This window comes from Protomyctophum parallelum (assembly GCF_964188405.1).
Source record: "Protomyctophum parallelum genome assembly, chromosome: 20".
NCBI classification, from domain to species: Eukaryota; Metazoa; Chordata; class Actinopteri; order Myctophiformes; family Myctophidae; genus Protomyctophum; species Protomyctophum parallelum.
Window position 1 is genome coordinate 17,294,059 of NC_139718.1, and position 19,563 is coordinate 17,313,621.

A 19,563-nucleotide genomic window follows, 5' to 3' on the forward strand; every position below is an offset into this window, starting at 1 on the left:
TTCTACATCCTGACAGTTTTCTGAAAAAGCTACGTTTCTATGTCAGTGGTTCTTCGATTAAAAAAATATAGCAGACCTACAAGCTCGTAGAGCGCCACTCTGTGGCACGCTATGAGCTTGTAGATCTGCTATTTTTCAATAGCTATAACACTGAAAGGGGTTCCCGCCCGACGGCCTTTACTGCAGGTCACCACCCCCACCCCATCTCTCTCCCCATTTCCTGTCAGCCTACTCTCTCTCTATCCCTCTTAAAAATATAAATTGAAAAAAGCGAAAGCCACAAAACAGGATCAACAGAACAAAACCAAAACAAGAAGACAGTCCGAGCAATTGTTCTGAAACATCTTTAAAAATGTTGTAGACGAGATTAAAGTAGGCTACTTTGATTTTAGGTCCTCTCCTTACGACCTTTCCTCCTTTTCAAGAGGTGTGTGTGTGTGTGTGTGCACTGTGCACGGGTGTGCAGACACAACCAGGGTCTGGACCCTTCCCTGTGGGTCACATCATACAGTCTGACTATGCGGACAGTTTGGGTGGCACTGAATCCATGCATACAATCAAAGTCATCCAACTCCTCCTACACACACAAGCCATGAATGAAGGAAACACAGTCGGGTGGTCCTCTGACAAAACACGGATTACAGTTTGAGACGCTCCACAACACTAACCAGGGTCAACACCACCTCCACGCTAAACACCCACCCCCCACCGGATACCCCCAATCCACCCCGGATACACCCCCGTCCATCCATGCAGGAAACGCTTAGTTAGACAAGACCCCCATGTGAACTATCCTCCTCTCTGAGTCCCCTGAGAGAGAGAGAGAGAGAGAGAGAGAGAGAGAGAGAGAGAGAGAGAGAGAGAGAGAGACAGAGACAGAGACAGAGACAGAGACAGAGACAGAGACAGAGACAGAGACAGAGACAGAGACAGAGACAGAGACAGACAGACAGACAGACAGACAGACAGACAGACAGACAGACAGACAGACAGACAGACAGACAGACAAAGAGGAGAGAGAGAGAGAGAGAGAGAGAGAGAGATAAAGAGAAAGAGGAGAGAGAGAGAGTCTACATGTCCCAAGTTTTCCCTTTGTTTGACGGAAAATAGACTAGGGGGGAGCAAACGAGGACTGGAAGACTGTGTGTGTGTGTGTGTGTGTGTGTGTGTGTGTGTGTGTGTGTGTGTGTGTGTGTGTGTACTTCACGTTAGTGTGAATAGCACAATGCCACCGGAATCCTGTAGCCTGAATTCAACTTCCTTCACCCAGAACAAGCGACAGAAAGATAACCACGTTTCACATCACCGCTTCACGCCCCTCTCTCTCTCTCTCTCTCTCTCTCTCTGTCTTTGCATGTCTGTGCCCTCCTGCTCTCTCTATCTCTCTCTCTCTCTCTGGTCTTTCCACATGGCTGGCCATCCTCTCTCGTCCCAGTGGAGGAAGAGGAGGAGGAGGAGGGTGGGGATCAGCTTGGCAGGCTGTCAGGGGAGCGCTGAGGAGCAGGGGTAACATGTAGTGACTGGAGGAGAGAGAGAGAGAGAGAGAGAGGTGGAGGAGGTATAGGGAGGGAGGGAGATGAAAGATGCTCCTCAACCTTCCAGTGGAGAACGGAGGGGAACACACCGGAAGGTTGACCACACACACACACACACACACACACACACACACACACACACACACTGAACCACCGTCGGCCATCTTAGCTAGCTGGGGAACACGGCCCTGAAGAAACACTGGGAGTCCGCCACGCTGCAGGTTTACAAACGATTTCTGCCTTACCTGACTCAGTCAGGGACATAAGGAACCTTATGTTTAGTAAGTAAGTATAGTTCGGAGAGGCTTATTGTCGGTATGAGTCGAGAACGCGGGATTGCTGAGGTGGAAAGCTCCCAATACTTACCGCATCCCAACCTGTGCTACTCGTACGCTGAGTTGGCGGTGCCCGGGATCGAACCCACTACCTCGTGTGGTCCAAAGGCGAGAGCTCTACTACCGACTAAGCTACACAGACACAAAGTAGTATGTGCAAAATAAAAACAATTATTCTTTTCCGCAACGCGAGCCCCCAAACGACCAACTTGACCAATGGGCTGCTGTGACACGCTTTGGGTACAGTACACTGCAACAAGACAAATTTAACTGTATGTTACTGTATTGTCTGTTTTTATCAGCTTGCAGAGCTGCTCAATGGTCGTGGTCTAGTGGTCTAGTGGCAAGAGTTTCGTGATTGACTAAGCCTGCTCTCCTGTCCCCCATCACAGCCATGACTAGAGACTGTGAGGCTTTCTGTAGAATAATTGACATACTATACAAAGTAAAGTACAGATACTCCAAAAATGTGCTTATGTACTCTAAGTAAATGTGCTTTAAGGGCCTTGTAAAAAAAAGTGTTCAACTAGCCAATCTACATCGACACGTTGTTAGCTTGTAGATCGGCTATTTAAATAAGGGGTAAGGGGTGGCACAAGATCTAGGGCTTAATCAAACAACGAAAATCTTGCCACTACACCACGAAACTAGAGAGTCTGTTCATTGTGTGTTTGCCACCAGCTGATTGGTCAGATTTGGGATGATGATGATGTGCGGTTTTAACCGCTCCGATGACGTGGCGGCGGTGGAGTGTGTGTGTATGTGTGTGTGTGTGTGTGTGTGTGTGTGTGTGTGTGTGTGTGGCAGTCCAGTGTGCTCTGTCCAGCCAGTTCAGTGTGTGCTCAGTGTGTGCGTATAGAAATGTACCATTCTTTGGTTCAGCGTTGAAAACGAACTCCCGCCTCGTCTCATCACACAGCAGACATGACGTCCCAGAACAACATGACCCCCCAACCCCCTCTACCCCCAGCCCCCCCCCCCCCCTCCTCCTCCTGACAGAGAGAGAGAGAGAGAGAGAGAGAGAGAGAGAGAGAGAGAAAGATGACAGCAGCTTCAGATCTGACATCAAACGCCGGCGAGAGAGAGATAGAAGAAAAAAGCACATCTCTGCCGTGGCAGCTTGCTGGAAAAGCGTGGCCGGCATAGATCTGTCTCTCTCTCTGTCTCTCTCTCTCTACGGCACCCACACACAAACCCCTATGTGAGCGCTCTCCTCAAACGCCCGTCAAACCACATGTCCGATTAGCATCTGTGCAAGGCCTTGGATAGGATGTGAACGCACGCACGCACAAGTCACACACACACACACACACACACACACACACACACACACACACACACACACACACACACACACACACAGGAGGGGGGGAGGGGTTGGGCTGGAGTCTCCCACTCTGCATCCACACACACACACACATCAAGGAAATTCCTCATTTAGAGCAGCAAGTGGGGGAACATACTTTCATGCTGCTAGTTCAGAGAGAGAGAGAGAGAGAGAGAGAGAGAGAGAATACCGTTGCTGTCGGGTAGAAATCTCTCATCTCCATATTATTCAAACTGTATGTGTATTTCTTCCACATAAATCGACAGCCCTACTTCATCATCATACCACAAGAGAGAGCATCCAAAGTATAGCAGATACTGGAAAGAGGAGGACGGCGGCAAGCAACACATTTGAATCCTGAGAAGTGACAGGTTTTTTCTTGGGGACATATGAGTTTTCCACCCGACAGAGACCATGAGAGGGAGCACTAGAGGAGATGCTGAGCTGACACATGAGACGTTGTCACTGCGTAGGAATAACATCACAGACTGGATGTGAATGTGATAAGGTACGATAACATGGACTGACGAACACTCACATGGAACAATACACCTGAATGGAGCAGCATTAAGCCATTTAGACCTGAGGAGAATTCTAAATCCTGACAGTTTTCTGAAAAACCCTATGTTTCTATGTCAGTTGTTCTCAAACATTTTCATGTCAAGGACCCCCAAAATTATATGTAATTGGCCGGATTTGGATTTGAGTTTGGATTTGAGTTTGGATTTGGATTTGAATCTGAAAGAATACGCCTGAAAGAATATATATTCAAAGCTTTGCTTTACATTTTCACGATTAAAAAATAGCAGACCTTACAAGCTCATGTAGCATGTATGAACTTGTAGATCTGCTATTTTTCAATAGCTATACAACATAGGACTGAGGCCACCTTCTACCAAATGTTTTCTAAATCATGACGGTCAGTGCAACTGAGGTCCAAATTGTTCAGATTGGTGCAGACTGCAGGGAAGATCATAGGGGTAAAGGCAACTCCCCTCTGCAGTGTATTTATGAGCAGGCTACACCAAAACAGGCTCAGCAAATTGTCAGTGACGTTACCCATGTTTTAAATGGAGTGTTTGTAATTTTGACCTCTGGGAGAAGGTACAAAGAAACAAAGTTTAAGTACATCAGGTTTTAAAACAATCACTTGTACCAGCATCAACTGAAATGTTGAACGAGGCACTGAAACAGCAGTGACTGTGAGAGGTCAGATTATCCACACTGTGTGTGCAATTGTGTAATGTTGTGTCTCCCTCTGTTATGTATTTTCGCTTTGTCACTGGTGTTTTATTTGTGGCTGCAGCTGGGGCGTGCATGTGTGCGTGCGTGCGTGCGTGCGTGCGTGCGTGATGAAGTCACTCACCGGCAGACTGGAGGGGCGGTCCTGTGGAGGTCCTCCGTCTTCATGGTTGGCCTTCCCAGAATTTCCTGGTGCAGGCCCCCCCCCTGGGGCAGCCCCCCCCCCTGGGGCAAGGCCCCCCCTGCTGCTACTGAAGCTCTCCTGTTGTTGACTCTCCTAGTGGGCGAGAGAGAGAGAGAGAGAGAGAGAGAGAGAGATGTTTAACCACTTATTTTTTTTTTTTAAGATATTTTTTTGCGGCTTACGCCTTTTTTATTGATTTTTTAAGGGACAGATAGTAGGCTGACAGGAAACGGGAGAGAGATGGGGGGATGACATGCGGTAAAGGCCGTGTCGGGTTCGGGAGTCGAACCCGCGGCACACCGCGACTGGATCACCAGTCCGGTGCCCAGACCGTTACGCTACGGCCTGGGCATGTTTAACCACTTAAACCCTATATGCGCACACACACACCCACACACCCACACAACCCCCCCCCCCCCCCCCCCCCCCACACACACACACACGTCAATATACCACGTCTTAAGTGGCTCAGAATAGCCTGTTTACATGCACATCGCCAGAGTCTATCCGAGCTATTAAACCGCTAAAAACTGCTTTTGGTAAACATCTACACGAATCCATGAAATATCCATATTTCTTCAGCTGTCAGGCAGCAGGCACAGTGCTCTAAATGACTTCCCACATTGTCCTTGAGGCAGTGAGACTGCACTGCCATAGTGAATGTTACTGAATGTCTTAATGTGCAAACACATTAAAGCGCTGGGTTCTCAAACATGTTCATGACAAGGACCCCCCAAAATGTGGATATGGATTTGGCTGCGGAACCACTATCATCTCAAAAATATTTTATGCCAGAGACATACCGAGGAAGCAAAGCTCTTTAGTACACAGAAAATACATTTTCTGGTCAGGATACCAATTCAGGAGAGAAGTTGAGTCAAAATTAATATCAAACAACATCATCATGACAAAGGAAATAATGTCAACATTCGCGAGCGTGCGTGTGTACGTTTGTTCGTTCTCATGTTATGTCACAATATTGTGACAGAGTGAGAGCAGGTGTTGAAAACACAACTCTCCATTGAAAACATTCAGCTTTTCTCTGTTTCACACTTTTGTTTCACACTGTATACAGAGCTTCAACAGTTGTCTGGCATCCGTTTGTCTGGGATTATTAGGGAGAGCGTTGTCTCGCTCTCAACAGCTGGAAAGAAACAGCATGACAAAGAAAGGAACACAGCGACTCAGCGAGGCATTCCAAATGGGAGTGCAGCGAGTGGCCAAAGACCAGCAACAGGAAGTGCATTCCAACCGGCTAGTGAATCCGGCGCCACATTCATTTTCTCAGTGCATGAGGTCAGTGTCGCTGGGAGGGGAATCCTGATGATCGTTATTATTATTATTATTATTATTAGGACCTTGCATTTTCAGACATTCGCCACATAAATCCCCCAATACTTGGGGCTCTATACTTCAGAAAATAGCAGATGGACAAGCTCACAACGCATCGCAGACAGAGCCGGATCTTCCATAGGCCGTAGTAGGGGGTGAGTGGCGTGGGGCACCACATGATTACCTCAACCGTAGCTATAACCCCCATCTGGTGGCTGAATTGTGTACTGCAGGACCGCCACTAGTGCATTCTCTATTACGGACCGTATTATGTTGAAAGGCGTTTCACTCGGAAACTGAGAGTCAGGAAGTGAATAATCGCGTTAAATGTTATTTAATTCACCCAAAACATGCATTTTGTAACCGGCGATCACATCCTTTAGACAAATAAGATGCAAATCAAGCTTGTTTTGATCAAAAAATAAGAATCTGAGCTATTACGATTGTAAAAACTGCGTTCCCATAGACAGCCAGCGGATTATTTTTTGTCATTGCACCCGAACCGGAGTGTTACGACTAGCGCGTAGAGAACACAGTTGTGATCAATGTACGTTGGGAGGTGGGATGCTGAGAACAACTGGGATTTGCTCACACTAGACGCGTGTTTTCAATTCAAATACGGAAGCGGGCACTTCCATGTAAAACGCTGGTTAAAACAACAGGCCACATCATTCAATTTATTAAAACATTAAAGTTTACCGTTTTGTACATTTTTACCTAGATCGACATGGCCAAATTGGGGACTCGAGTTGTTTCCTCCGCATCGCCCCTGGGGTAAGCCTTCTGTTTGTGTGCACATGCTCGTGCATGTGCTCGTGCACGTGCTCATGCACGTGCCTTGGCTGATGTGTTTGTTTATCAATGGGAGCCTGGCCTGGCGGTGCGCCAAGCAGCAGGCTTTCATTACATGGTCGGAAGTCTTTCACTGGAGGCTCACACACACACACACACACACACACACACACACACACACACACACACACACACTCAACAGGTAAACACAGGGAAAACAAGTGCTGACATGCAACACCTGACTACGCACGCGCACACACACACACACACACACACACACACACACACACACACAGTCATGATGACGCACAATGAAAGAGACAAATGGTTGCAATTTAAGTCAAATACTTATTTAGGTTTAAGTTAGAGAGAGGGTGTGTGTGTGTGCGTGCGTGCGTGTTTGTGTGTGTGTGTGTGTGGTATCCAAATTTCATGATATTCATAATAATATAGGCTATGTCAAATGCTCAACTATAGGAAATACATTTTGGTCACTGTGCTAAGTTGATGCTAGGTTAAGTCAATTGTCTAGTCAAGACGGCTGTCTAGCTGAAAGCAATCACTCAGTCAAGTACCCTGCATTGTTCATTACTCCTTTGAAGCTTCTCTCAAAACACACGTAGGCCGCCATCTGCTATTCCTATGCAATTTGTTGATCTGCATGTATGTGAAATCTTAACCCCACCCAGAAATTCAACTGTTTGATGTGAATAGTATATCTTGTCATGTTGTCAAGGAAAGAGGGATCTTGGCTGGCCGCAGCAGCGGTCAATACTATAGGAGCCCTGAGCTCCACGCTCAGGGTCTAAGGCGAAGCTCTCTGTCTTGGTCTTTGTCTTCAATACAACTCCGACTTGACAAGGTTTTTCACTACAGTACAGTTTGCTATTTAGTTTGTTCTAGAGAGCTTTTTCAGTCTTCTTTCTAGATTAGTCAGCTAATGTGGTGTGAAAATACACCACATGCATGTGTGTGTGTGTGTGTGTGTGTGTGTGTGTGTGTGTGTGTGTGTGTGTGTGTGTGTGTTTGTGTGCGTGTGCACTCAGGGGGTTTTCTATGCTAAGTAGGTCAAAGTAAGGTTATTCTCTCTACTGTTGTTATTATATATTATTATAGATTCTTACATCATTACACTGTCAACTAAAGTATGGTCGCAGTCGGGCAGAAACCTCTTATCTCCAGATTTGAACTTGTACTTCTTTATGTAAATTAACGCCGTAATTGATCATACTATCACACAAAAACATTAAAAGTAGCAGATCTACAAGCTTGAAACGCGGTGCAAAACGACGTGTTTTGAGCTTGTAGATCTGATACTTTTGCATCCTGGAAAGTTAACCGTTTTTTGGACATGAGGTTTACTACCGACAGAGGCAAATTATCGCCTCTGTCGGGTGGAAACCGCATCACATTAATAGCAGATCTACAAGCTCAAATCAATTTGAGTTATTTTCACTACTTTTGTGTGACACACTTTGTATGATTAAGTAGTTCTAAGAAACACCTTTGGTGCAAGACACGTCACCAGTGATAAGTAGAGTACTCATTTACAAAGAAAAACACAAACAGGTTGAAATAATGGATATAGGCGGTTTCTGCCCGACACAGAGAGACAGAGAGGGAGGGAGAGAAGGAAGAGAAACAAAGACAGAAAGTGAGAGATGGAGAAAGAATGAAGGCAAAAATGAAACCCAGAATAAACAGAATGACAGAGAATGAGAGAGTGAGAGAGAGAGAGCACATGCCAGTGCATCCATTTCATTGTCACCTTTTCCAGTCCATTGTCTCAAAATCCCATTTCCAAGCTAATTTAGACTAGGGGTGCAACGGTTCAGTTAGACCTCGGTTCGGTTCGAACCTCGGTATGGGGGCCACGGTTTCGGTACAGTAAAAAAAATTACACCCGTGTTAAGTGACCCCCAGGAATGCGCCCAGGGGGCCGGGCCGGTTCCGGCGAGCCGCCCCGTGTCCGAAACGGTTGAGAAATTACAGAGTTACTGTGTGCCGGTCCCTCTACTGTACCCTCTACTGTACTGTACTGTACTGTCACTGTACTGGCACACACGAAATCATCATATACAGTTAATAATGTGCGTGTGTGTGTGTTTGTGTGTGTTAGGTTGCACACAGGTGGTGAAAAACAACCATGCTGTTTTCATGCTCATACCCAGCCAGCCAGCCAGGCAGTGGCTTACACCACTCAAAAAGTTTATTTATAGCATTTTCTTTTCTTCTTTCTTATTTTTTTGCATATATTATTTTATTAGGCATTTCTGCCTTTTCATTATTTTAAAGGGGGAAAAAAACCATATATTGCCATTTTAATGTGCCTCATCATTATTTTCAAGGGGGGAAAAATGCACCTATGCGCTCACACGGGGCAGTAAGCACATGAGGAGAGGAGAGTGGTGGAGGGAGAGATTCACACAGTGAATGCGTCGTGTACTCGTGTCGCACAGAAAAATACAAAAGTTTACAATAAGTCTACATGAGGATTTAAGGATATTATGCTTATATTATTAGAAAAAGGGCTTCTATCTACAGTCATGGATTGGACATTTTGTTGGGACTTTTCTGACGGAATTAATGTCCTGCTGCGGGTTGTTTTTGCTCTCACTCTCCCTCTTAATTAGCACTCAAACAGCGAGTGCAGATGCAGAATCAGATCTGAACAAATTTACAAAGACCGTGCTTAGAAGCCTGTTGGCGCGAGGTTACTCCGCTGTGTGTGTCTCTGTGTATGACGATCAATAATTATTCCAAGAACGACGTTTAAAGACGAGGGCTGGAGTGGATTCTCCTCATCATGCCGTCTCTCTGTGTGTGTGTGTGTGTGTGTGTGTGTGTGTGTGTGTGTGTGTGTGTGTGTGTGTGTAGGGGGTGGGCAGACAGAGTGCTACACTTCTGTGACCAAAAGAGTGCTAGACTTCTTAGTAGGACAGTGTGTGACCGATAGAGTGCTAGACTTCTAAGTAGGCTGGTGTGTGACCGAGAAATACATTCTTCGCAGCTGTAAGAAATGAATTAATGCAAACCGAAATAGCGCGGTTCATTAGAGCGCATTGAACCGTGTATGCTGTACCGAACGGTTCGGTTTTAAACCGAAAACCGTTGCACCCCTAATTTAGACGACGCTAAAATACACTCCACACACTCCATACCTTAAGCCTTAGGCCACGGCTAATCCTATCCACACACGCACACACACACACACACACGCACGCACACACACACACACACACACACACGCACACACACATGCGCACACACACACACACTTTCTGATTCATCATCATTGCGTTTCAAAAGACTTCATCTTTGGCGTAATAGAACCGGTGGGAGTCGGTGTGAGGTTAGCGTTTGAAGAGAGCGAGCGAGGGTGGGTAGGGTGGGTGGGTGGGGGGGGGGGGTCCTCAGGGGGAATCAAAACTGCAAGTTAAATGCTATTAGACAGCAGTGTGGAGAGAGAGGCAGAGTAATATTAGATTTGATTGAATAGATGACTGCTTGAGCCAGAGCTGTTATGCAGGGAGTGTGGAGGGGGAGGGGCTTTTACACGGAGCGTGAATCAATACGACACAAACACACAGTTGATCCCCCCCCCCCACATATACACACACACACACACACACACACACCTGCCCCGACTTCTAACCGGAGTGGAACGTAAGTGGAACGGCGTCGAGTGTGGTGTTATTGGGGTATTTTGTTGCTGTTTTCTTTGGGTAAGTAAATGCTGGCGGTGTAACAATATAGTACTGTAACGAAATATCGTTTTATTTCAAAAAATCGAAGTATATCGATATGTAAACAGCAAACATCATATCGTTTGACTTTGTTCATTTTGCAATGGAAATAATCGGTATTGAATTGTTCCACATAGCTATAATTCGTCTATCGAAACATGTGTGTATTCTCTGTGGTCAAGTCAAGGTGTGGGTTTGTCCATATGTGTTCAAATACAATGTCAATCTATTTGCCAGAGTTGTTAAACTGTGTTTACTTATTTATATCCATAATAATAAATAATAAATAAAATAAATATCTCTAAAACCTGCACTATCCACAAGTTTCACACATATTGAAAGTATTTGCTAAATAGTTACTGTATGGATTTCAAATCATTGAATCGTATCGTATCGCCATAATGAACCAATATGGTCCATGTATCGTATGGTGATATGTATTGTATCGCTGTTACATTTTGTCGTTACCCCCCTACTGCTTGATCGTGCTACAGCGTCACGCAAAAGCATCAAAAGCAGTCCAGGCACCTTGACCCGAGTCTGGCAGGTTCGACTCCCGATCCCGACGGCCTTTACTGTATGTCACTCCCCCATCTCCTGTCAGCATACTGTATGTCCCTCTATAAAAAATATAAAATAAAGGCGAACGCCACAAAAAGAAAAGAAAAAAACATTTAAAAAAATAGTATAGATCCACGAGCTTGTAGATCTGCTACTTTTGACTGTGAATCCTGAGAATTAACACTTTTGGACATATGAGGTTCCCACCAGACAAGAGATGAAACGGTAAATGGTTTACATATAGAAAAGTATTCATCCTGTAATTCTACTTATAATTTAACTAAAATGTTAATGTTACAGGGAATGAATAGGGACAGAGCCCTGACGCCATTCTATGCTTCATATATCTATGCTCAATTATGCTCAATAAATGTATATTCTAAATTCACTAAGAGTTGTCTGAAATGAAGATCCCGACACTGACCCCATCAACCCCTGGATAAGCACACATGGAGAAGACTGGATCATCACCTAGATCTGCATAGATGGAGCCGGACAGCAACTCTACATCTGACCTCAAACTTCAAGGTCATAATATAATAGCTGATCTTAAATCCAGCTCAGATATGTCCTGACTAGAGAGCGCGTCGGTGTAGATGATGTTGCACACCTGTGTAGGTGCAGGGTTCATCACCCGTGATGAATTGAACACACAGGACCACAATGGAAACAGGCCCTCTGGGCTTTTTGTGTTATCCTTTTTGCATCACCGTCTGACAACAATCTGTCTGTCTGTGTGTCTGTCTGTCTGTGTGTCTGTCTGTCTCTGAGAATATTATATGGACATATCGTATAGTGTGTGAAAACACAGATCTTGTTTAAATAAAGGTTTAAAATAAAAGTCTGTCTGTCTGTCTGTGAAGCTCCTCATGACTACCAAATTAATTAGTCACCCGTTTTTCCTCTCTCTCCCTCCCTCTCTCTCCCCCTCCCTCTCTCTCCCCCTCTCTCTCTCCCACTCTCTCTCTGCAGGTTGGCAGATGCACATCTCTGCTCAATCTGACGTTAATGGCATTAATATTCATTAAAAATTAAGCTTAATTGCATCTCTTTAGGAAAAGCCCCTCCTCCTCGCACTTTCCCCTGACAAAGACACCCCCCCCCCTTCCACCACCACCAACACACACACACACACACACACACACGCGCGCACGCACACGCACGCGCAAAGGTAGGATGTGTGTGTGTGTGTGTGTGTGTGTGTGTGTGTGTGCGTGTCGACTGCAGTGTTTGCTTGTCGACCAATGGTGAATTCTCTATTCTCTGTAAATGTGTGTGTGTGTGTGTGTGCGTGTGTGTGTGCACAACAGTAGGATGTGTAGTGTGCGTGCGGGCGTGCATGTGTGTGTGTGTGTGTGTGTGTGCGTGTGTTTTGACGTGACAGCACACAGTGCCATGTGTGTTCTCTGGCCATAATTGTTGTTGAAGGAGGTATTTTTAGCGGTCGTTCCGTTCGTACGGATGATCTGTGAAACATGACAAACGACTGGCATTTAAAACAACAACAAACACACAGAGAGAGAGAGAGAGAGAGAGAGAGAGGGGGGGGGGGGGGTAAAGCACAATCTTCATAGCTTTGTGTTTGTGGATGACACACACACACACACACACACACACACACACACACACACACGTCAGATTGAGTAGACCATAATTGAAGCAATCAGCAAGTATACTGTGGCAACAATAACACAGCATGACAGAGAGAGAGAGAGAGAGAGAGAGAGAGAGAGAGAGAGAGAGCACTGCACAGTAATATAATTATAAATATAATGTGAGAAATCAACATTTTGACAGCAGAGGTTATGTAAATAGAATAGTTATTTCTTATGTGCCGTATGTTTTCATCAAACAGTGCATGTGGATTGGGAGGGACTATAGGGAGTCTGCCATCCAGATATTTCACTTCCGATCCAATACGTTAAAAAACTTTTAAACGACCCTAGGTTTTTGAGGTGCGCTAGCCCCTCTTATGTCCAACTCTGAGGGTTTGTGTGAACACAAACATTGTCCTAACACAAACATTGAAGACGAAGGTGAGGACGCAAATTGTGATTGACCGGAATGAGATGATGTATGATGACGTATATGATGATGAGAGCGCCCCTCACTTCACGCAGGTGTTATTTTTGAGGGCTATATACAGGTTTAATGTTTGTTTTTAGTTCAATGTTTGTTTTAAAAACACCATTGACAAGGAAGGGAAAATTACGTCATCTTAATCCTAAACACAAACATTAAATGCCATTAACAATAAAGAGAGTTTGTTTTGCATCACCATTACATCACAACATGAGTTAAGACTTTAATATAACAGCGCCCCTCATATGGGATCACGGCCTCCGTAGGAGGGACGTGGGTTTCATGGAGTGGAAGATATGCTGTTTGTGACCAATACATGGATAAAGTGGTTAAAATGGTTGTGATGCTACTGTATGTTGGGACCCCCTTGCTAGTAAGTGGTTCAGATGCCCAAGGGCAAATAGCCTTTAGCAATCTCTAACAAACTGTACTGTAGCCTATATATATGCTTATTGCACATACAATTAAAACTATGGGTAAGGTATATACAAAATATATTAAATTATTATGTCCTTGACTCCACTGAAATCAGTTACACGGCATGACATGGTGCGCTTATCTCTTGCAGTCTGACTTTACTTATTCATGCATTATTTTTTTCTGTCATTTATGTAATAGCATACATGTATAAATTGTTGATTTGATTGACTGTGATTTTACCTTACTGCATGTCAGAGAGCTGTCCGTGGTGCTGACAGCTGCAGTCCCTTTCACTTCTAGACTGTGAATCAGGGGTGTGTGTGTGTGTGTGTGTGTGTGTGTGTGTGTGTGTGGGTTGTTTTCTCACTCAACAGTAAACAAACCAACATACAGTATTAATGTATACAGGTTGCGATGTACAAAAGCCCTTTTTAATACTGTATCTGTGAAATTTTAAATAATAATACTAATACTAAATCAACCATTACTGTGTCAAAATGTAATGAGCAAACTATAAAGATGGTCAAACATTGTCCAAATAATTGTCAAACATCAGAGGCGGGCCGGGCTGCCAGCGTGGTGGTCCGGTGCACCGAGGCTGACAGCGTGTCGCGGGTTCGAACCCCCGATCCAGACGACCTTTGCTGCGTGTTACTCCCCATACTGTCCTATCAATGACGGCATAACGTGGATGTCCTGCATGGGCTCATTCCTAACTAGTAACTACCTGGTCATCCACACACAGGACCCCAAATAACTAGTAACTACCTGGTCATCCACACAGTACCCCAAATAACTAGTAACTACCTGGTCATCCACACAGTACCCCAAATAACTAGTCAGACAGGACTGTGTTTTGTAAAACATGCACAGTAAGAACACTCAGGTGTTCTCCAGGTACAAATGAATGAGGGTAAACACTACAGAAACACAGACAGCCTGTGGGAATCAGCCCTATACTCATGATGCACATTATGACACTGTATGCTTAGCCTACTATTGTCATCAGCATAAATGTGAGCATTTAGATGGAAATAGCTTCTGGTTATGTGTGTGCGTGCACACGAGTGTGTGTGTGTGTGTGTGTGTGTGTGTGTGTGTGTGTGTGTGTGTGCGCACAAGCGTGTGTGTGCGTGTGTGTGTGCGTGCGTGCACACGAGCGTGTGAGTGTGTGTGCGTGCGAGCGTGTGTGTGTGTGTGTGTGTGTGTGTGCGTGCGTGCATCCAGCCATCTTAATAGGTCTATTTGTGGGCTGAGCTCTTCTCTGCTGTCTTTCAGAATGGATTCTATCACACTGGTACTTTTGACCTTTAACACAAAATTAGGAGGCGCACGCACCACCAGCACATAGGTGCACATGCACACAGGAGCACACACACAGTAGCCAGCAGCGTTAGCCTGCGGAAGCTAGTAGTCTTTTTCTACAGCTCAAATCTAATGAAAACTGGCCACTGTGTGGCTGACACTTCACAGGAGCCCATCTGAGCTTGTAGATCTGCTATTTTCAAATGGCCGGAATATATATATATATATTTATATATATATATATACATACATACATACACACTCTGTCCATTGTCAATGGCGTTTTATTAATGTTTGTTTAACAAAAAACAAGCATTAAACCTGTATATATAGGAGACCCTCAACAATAATCAAGATGTGCAAAGTAACCTGTAACTGTAAAGTTCTCATAATATGAGAACTTTATAGTCACAGGTTACTTACAATTATAATATTATTGTCTCCACCAGGCCGAAGGCATGGGGGGAGAGTATGTTTTGCACTCCGTCCGACCGTGTGTGTGTGTGTGTCCGTCCGTCCGTCCGTGTGTCCGTGAGCAGCTAATCTCGGCCACCGTTAACCCGGTCGATGCCAAATTTTGCACACACACTCCCTGGATGCCAACGATGAACCTCTGCCCCAAACTTTCCAGAACGGCCTGTTATAGCGCCACCAGGAGGCCGCTTTGTGCAAAACAAGTTTTTGCACAGTACACCTACAGATTTTGTCCAAACATCACGCAAATTGGTACACAGTCTCTCTAGAGCCATTCAACGAAACCGGTCTTTCACATTTCTCACACTCCATCCTGATTGGTTAAGATTGGCTTCCAAAGTTCACAGGAGTGCTCAGTTTCAAACAAAATGCTGCAAATCATGAACACATCGCGTGATTTCCGTGAAATTGTGCACCCACATTCCCACTAGGCCGAGGACGAAATGTCACATGAACAATTTCATCTCAGCCTCAAGGTGGCGCTATAACGGGCCGAAAAGTGTTTTTACCTCTAACTGCACGGATCTGTGGATAACTTTGTATGCCAACTCCCTAGAGGCCAAGGAAAAACCTTTGTCTGGAATTTTTCACATCTGCTCTTTATAGCGCCACCAGGAGGCCGACATATGTAAAACACATTTTCTATTATTACTCCTTCAGATTTTATCCAAATTTCACGCAAATCGGTACACATGATCTCCATAGTCATGTGATCAACACAGGTTTGTTTGATTTCTCATATTCCATCCTGATTGGCCACGATTGGCTCCTACAGTTTTCAGGAGTAGCCCGCTTTGTACAAATCGCCACAACTCCTCAACGCAGCGTCCGATTGCCATGAAACTGTGCACGCATATTCCCACTAGGCTGAGAAAGAATCCTGGTGGAGACCTGTGCCCAGAAGGGCACTTTTTCTAGTTATAATTGTGGTGGGAGTGAATGTACGCCGTGGCCGTGCACTGCTAACTACTGGCCTTCTCTATCCACAGCGATCATGGCCGTCCTGTTACACCAACACAAACAACAACACCTCTCTCTCTGCTTGCTGTTCATTTGCATTTGAATCATCGCAACACGTCTGTACCAAAACAAACACAAATCAAAAGGAGAGAGAGAGAGAGAGAGAGAGAGGAGGGGAAAAAAAGGAAAAACAAATTGCCCGACCAAATTCTAGTCCGAGCAATTAGCAAGTGTCAGTCAATGTTGAGGTAAAACACACACACGCACACGCACACACACACACACACACACACACACACTAAATTAAAAACTCTGTCTCTCACACAGTCACACACACATCACGCTCGCTCAAAAACTCATCAGGATTTAAGTGCTCGTTGGCGGCAGCCAATGGGAGCGCGGTGGGACCGGGGGTTGCCGTGGAGATACGCGGGGACATTTAGAGGACTCCGATAAACTCTGCCATTTAAAAGGTTATGACAATTAACGCTGTGCTCGCTGCAAATTACCCACCGCCAGACCTTTACCAAGCAACTCTCTCTCTCTCTTATCGTAGCGCACCCGGCTTTACCCTCTCTCTCTCTGTCTGTCTCTCTGCCTTCCTCTCTGCCATATGCCCTCCATTTCCTGCAGCCCTCCCACCCTTACCCCCACCCCCCCACAGCACTTTTTATTATCCTGTTAATTAACCAAGTTCTTCACTTAATATTCAAATGCTGACCAATTAATGACATTGAACTTTAAGCATCCAACCCCATCCCCCCCCCCCATCTCTCTCTCTCTAACTCTCTCATTTTATATCACCTTGCACTCCCTCTCAAACCCCGACTCCCCAATTTGCATTTTTTTCCCCTTCCCATTTCCGTCAATGGGGGTGTGAGGGAGTTTTGAGGTGTTACAACACATCCAGTATGGAGAACATGTAGCATATATATATATATATATATATATATATATATATGCTACAGATATTTGTCTCTCGAGCATCTAAACGACTGGTTCTCTTTTTTGAGTGCCATTAGCTCCTCCTATATTCAGCTATTAGAGTAGATTTTCGTCTTACACAAACATTAAATTCCCATTGACAATGAATGGAGAATTTACGTCATATGTGGCCAAGCACATCGACGTGCGAGCGAGCGAGCGCAAACACACACACACACACACACACACACACACACACACACACACACACACACACACACACACACACACACACACACACACACACACACACACACACACACACACACACACACACACACACACGCTCCTCCTCCCAGACAGGAAGAGGAAACAGTTAAGGCTAATACAGGAAACAAGGTTGGGTTTCACATTGCAGGAGGTATTTTATTTATCTTTTTACCACCAACAGTAAATGTCACGGACACACACACACACACACACACACACACACACACACACACACACACACACACACACACACACACAGAGTGTGGAACCAATAATGCCACAGGTTATAGGACTACATTACATAATGAACATAAAGAACATCTATTATACTGGTCACATACCGTTAGAAATAGGATACTTACACTCTGTTTTATTAACCACTTAAACCCCAAGTATACTTAAACTGGGGTCCCCCACCCAGGGGTCTACTTCAGTGGTGGCCAAACTGGGGCCCCAATATGCTGGGGGGGGGGGGTGTCCCCCCAGATGATTAGCTCTATGTGCAACATTGTTTTCTCACACAACAGAACACAAACCAACATACAGTATTTATGAATACAGGGTATCTATTCCCTGTCTGAACATAATATTAGGGCTGTGTTATACAGTTCAATATGACACAGTGAGCTAGGCGCCTATACTGTACCATATGCCACAATGTTTACGAAAGAAAGAAAAACAATAAAACAAAGATGAAATGTAACTTTAATGGGAAACGGCTTTTTAAATTACAACTGCCTCAATGATGCGGGGACAATTAGACTGAACAACAATAATAATAAACATAATAATAATTCAAGCCATAAGACATTCTGCATACAGTAACACAATTAAAGGCTCCGAATGTGTATTTTAGCAGCAGTCTCGAACCAAATTTAACAAAGCATACCAGCAAATATATATTATAAATATGTATTGTATAATATTAAAGGTTTTATGACATTCATTTTCATTTATTTTTCTTTTTTCTTTTAGGTTTTATGACCTCAATTACACCCAAAAAACCTGAACTTTGAACATTCAGTGGATTTTCTGTGGTCTGAAGTTTTCTTTGGGGTTTTTTGGGCCTTTTGAGCTACAATGAAAACAGGCAACACAGTGAAACAGTGACATCTGCTGGCAAATCCCATTGACATATATGGGATTTGCAGTAAGTGATGTCACTTACTGCCGGCAAATCAGAGCACCTGTTTGAGCCAGAAAACCCCAGATCACAGAAAATCTACTGAATGTTAAAAGTTCATGTTTTTTGGGTGCAATTGAGATTAGAAAACCTAAAAAAAACAAGAACAATTCCAAAACCTTTTTTTTAATGTCACAATCCCTTTAATATTTAAAGCAGCAGTGCCAAAAATACAGCGCAATGATGCTGTTAACCCATTTGGGCCTGACGTCAACATTTTAAAAATGTCTTCTAAATTCAGTTCAGTTTCAGACAGTTTTCTGAAATACCTACGTTTCTGTATCAGTGGTGCTCAATATTTCAAATGAATGCCCTACTTGATCACACCACAGCATCACACAAAAGCATCAAAAATAGCAGACCTACAAGCTCTTTTGATGTTTTTTTTCATCACTTGCGCAAGCAGAGCGCGCAAGTACTGCGATCGGCTGGGTATGTTGGTGTTCTCCTCCGGCCAATAAGGGACTACCATTTTTGATGACGTAACTAAGCACAGCATTTGAATACATACATGCTATAATACTTTGTACATGAAATTGTGAAAATAGCAGATCTGCAAGCTCACAACACGTGAGGATGGGATGTGTCGTGAGCTTGCAGATCTGCTACTGAAAATAGCTGGGGTTAAAATCACTCGAAAAATATGCAGGTTTACTCAAGGCTGCAAACTTTGGATGACAGTTATACATGACTCTACAAAACAGTGGTTCTCAGAATGGAGTTTGGGGAACTGCAGGGGTCCGTGAGTGTGTCCCCTGGGGGTCCGTGAGGGGGTCCCCAGGGGGTCGTGATGGGGTCCCCAGGGGGTCCGTGAGGGGGTCCCCAGGGGGTCCGTGAGGGGGTCCGTGAGGGGGTCCCCAGGGGGTCATGATGGGGTCCCCAGGGGGTCCG

The 19,563-nt window shown here is 44.7% G+C and overlaps 1 protein-coding gene across 1 annotated transcript in view; it reads right to left on the bottom strand.

Annotated features, from left to right (window-relative positions):
* Nucleotides 1-19,563, bottom strand: part of LOC310878185 (AT-rich interactive domain-containing protein 1B-like) — a 240,202-nt gene that overhangs the window by 148,048 nt on the left and 72,591 nt on the right. Inside the window, exon 4 of the mRNA XM_083792341.1 lies at nucleotides 4,564-4,716. Coding sequence (XP_083648467.1) covers nucleotides 4,564-4,716 — 153 coding nt within the window. The remainder of the gene's footprint in view (nucleotides 1-4,563; nucleotides 4,717-19,563) is intronic.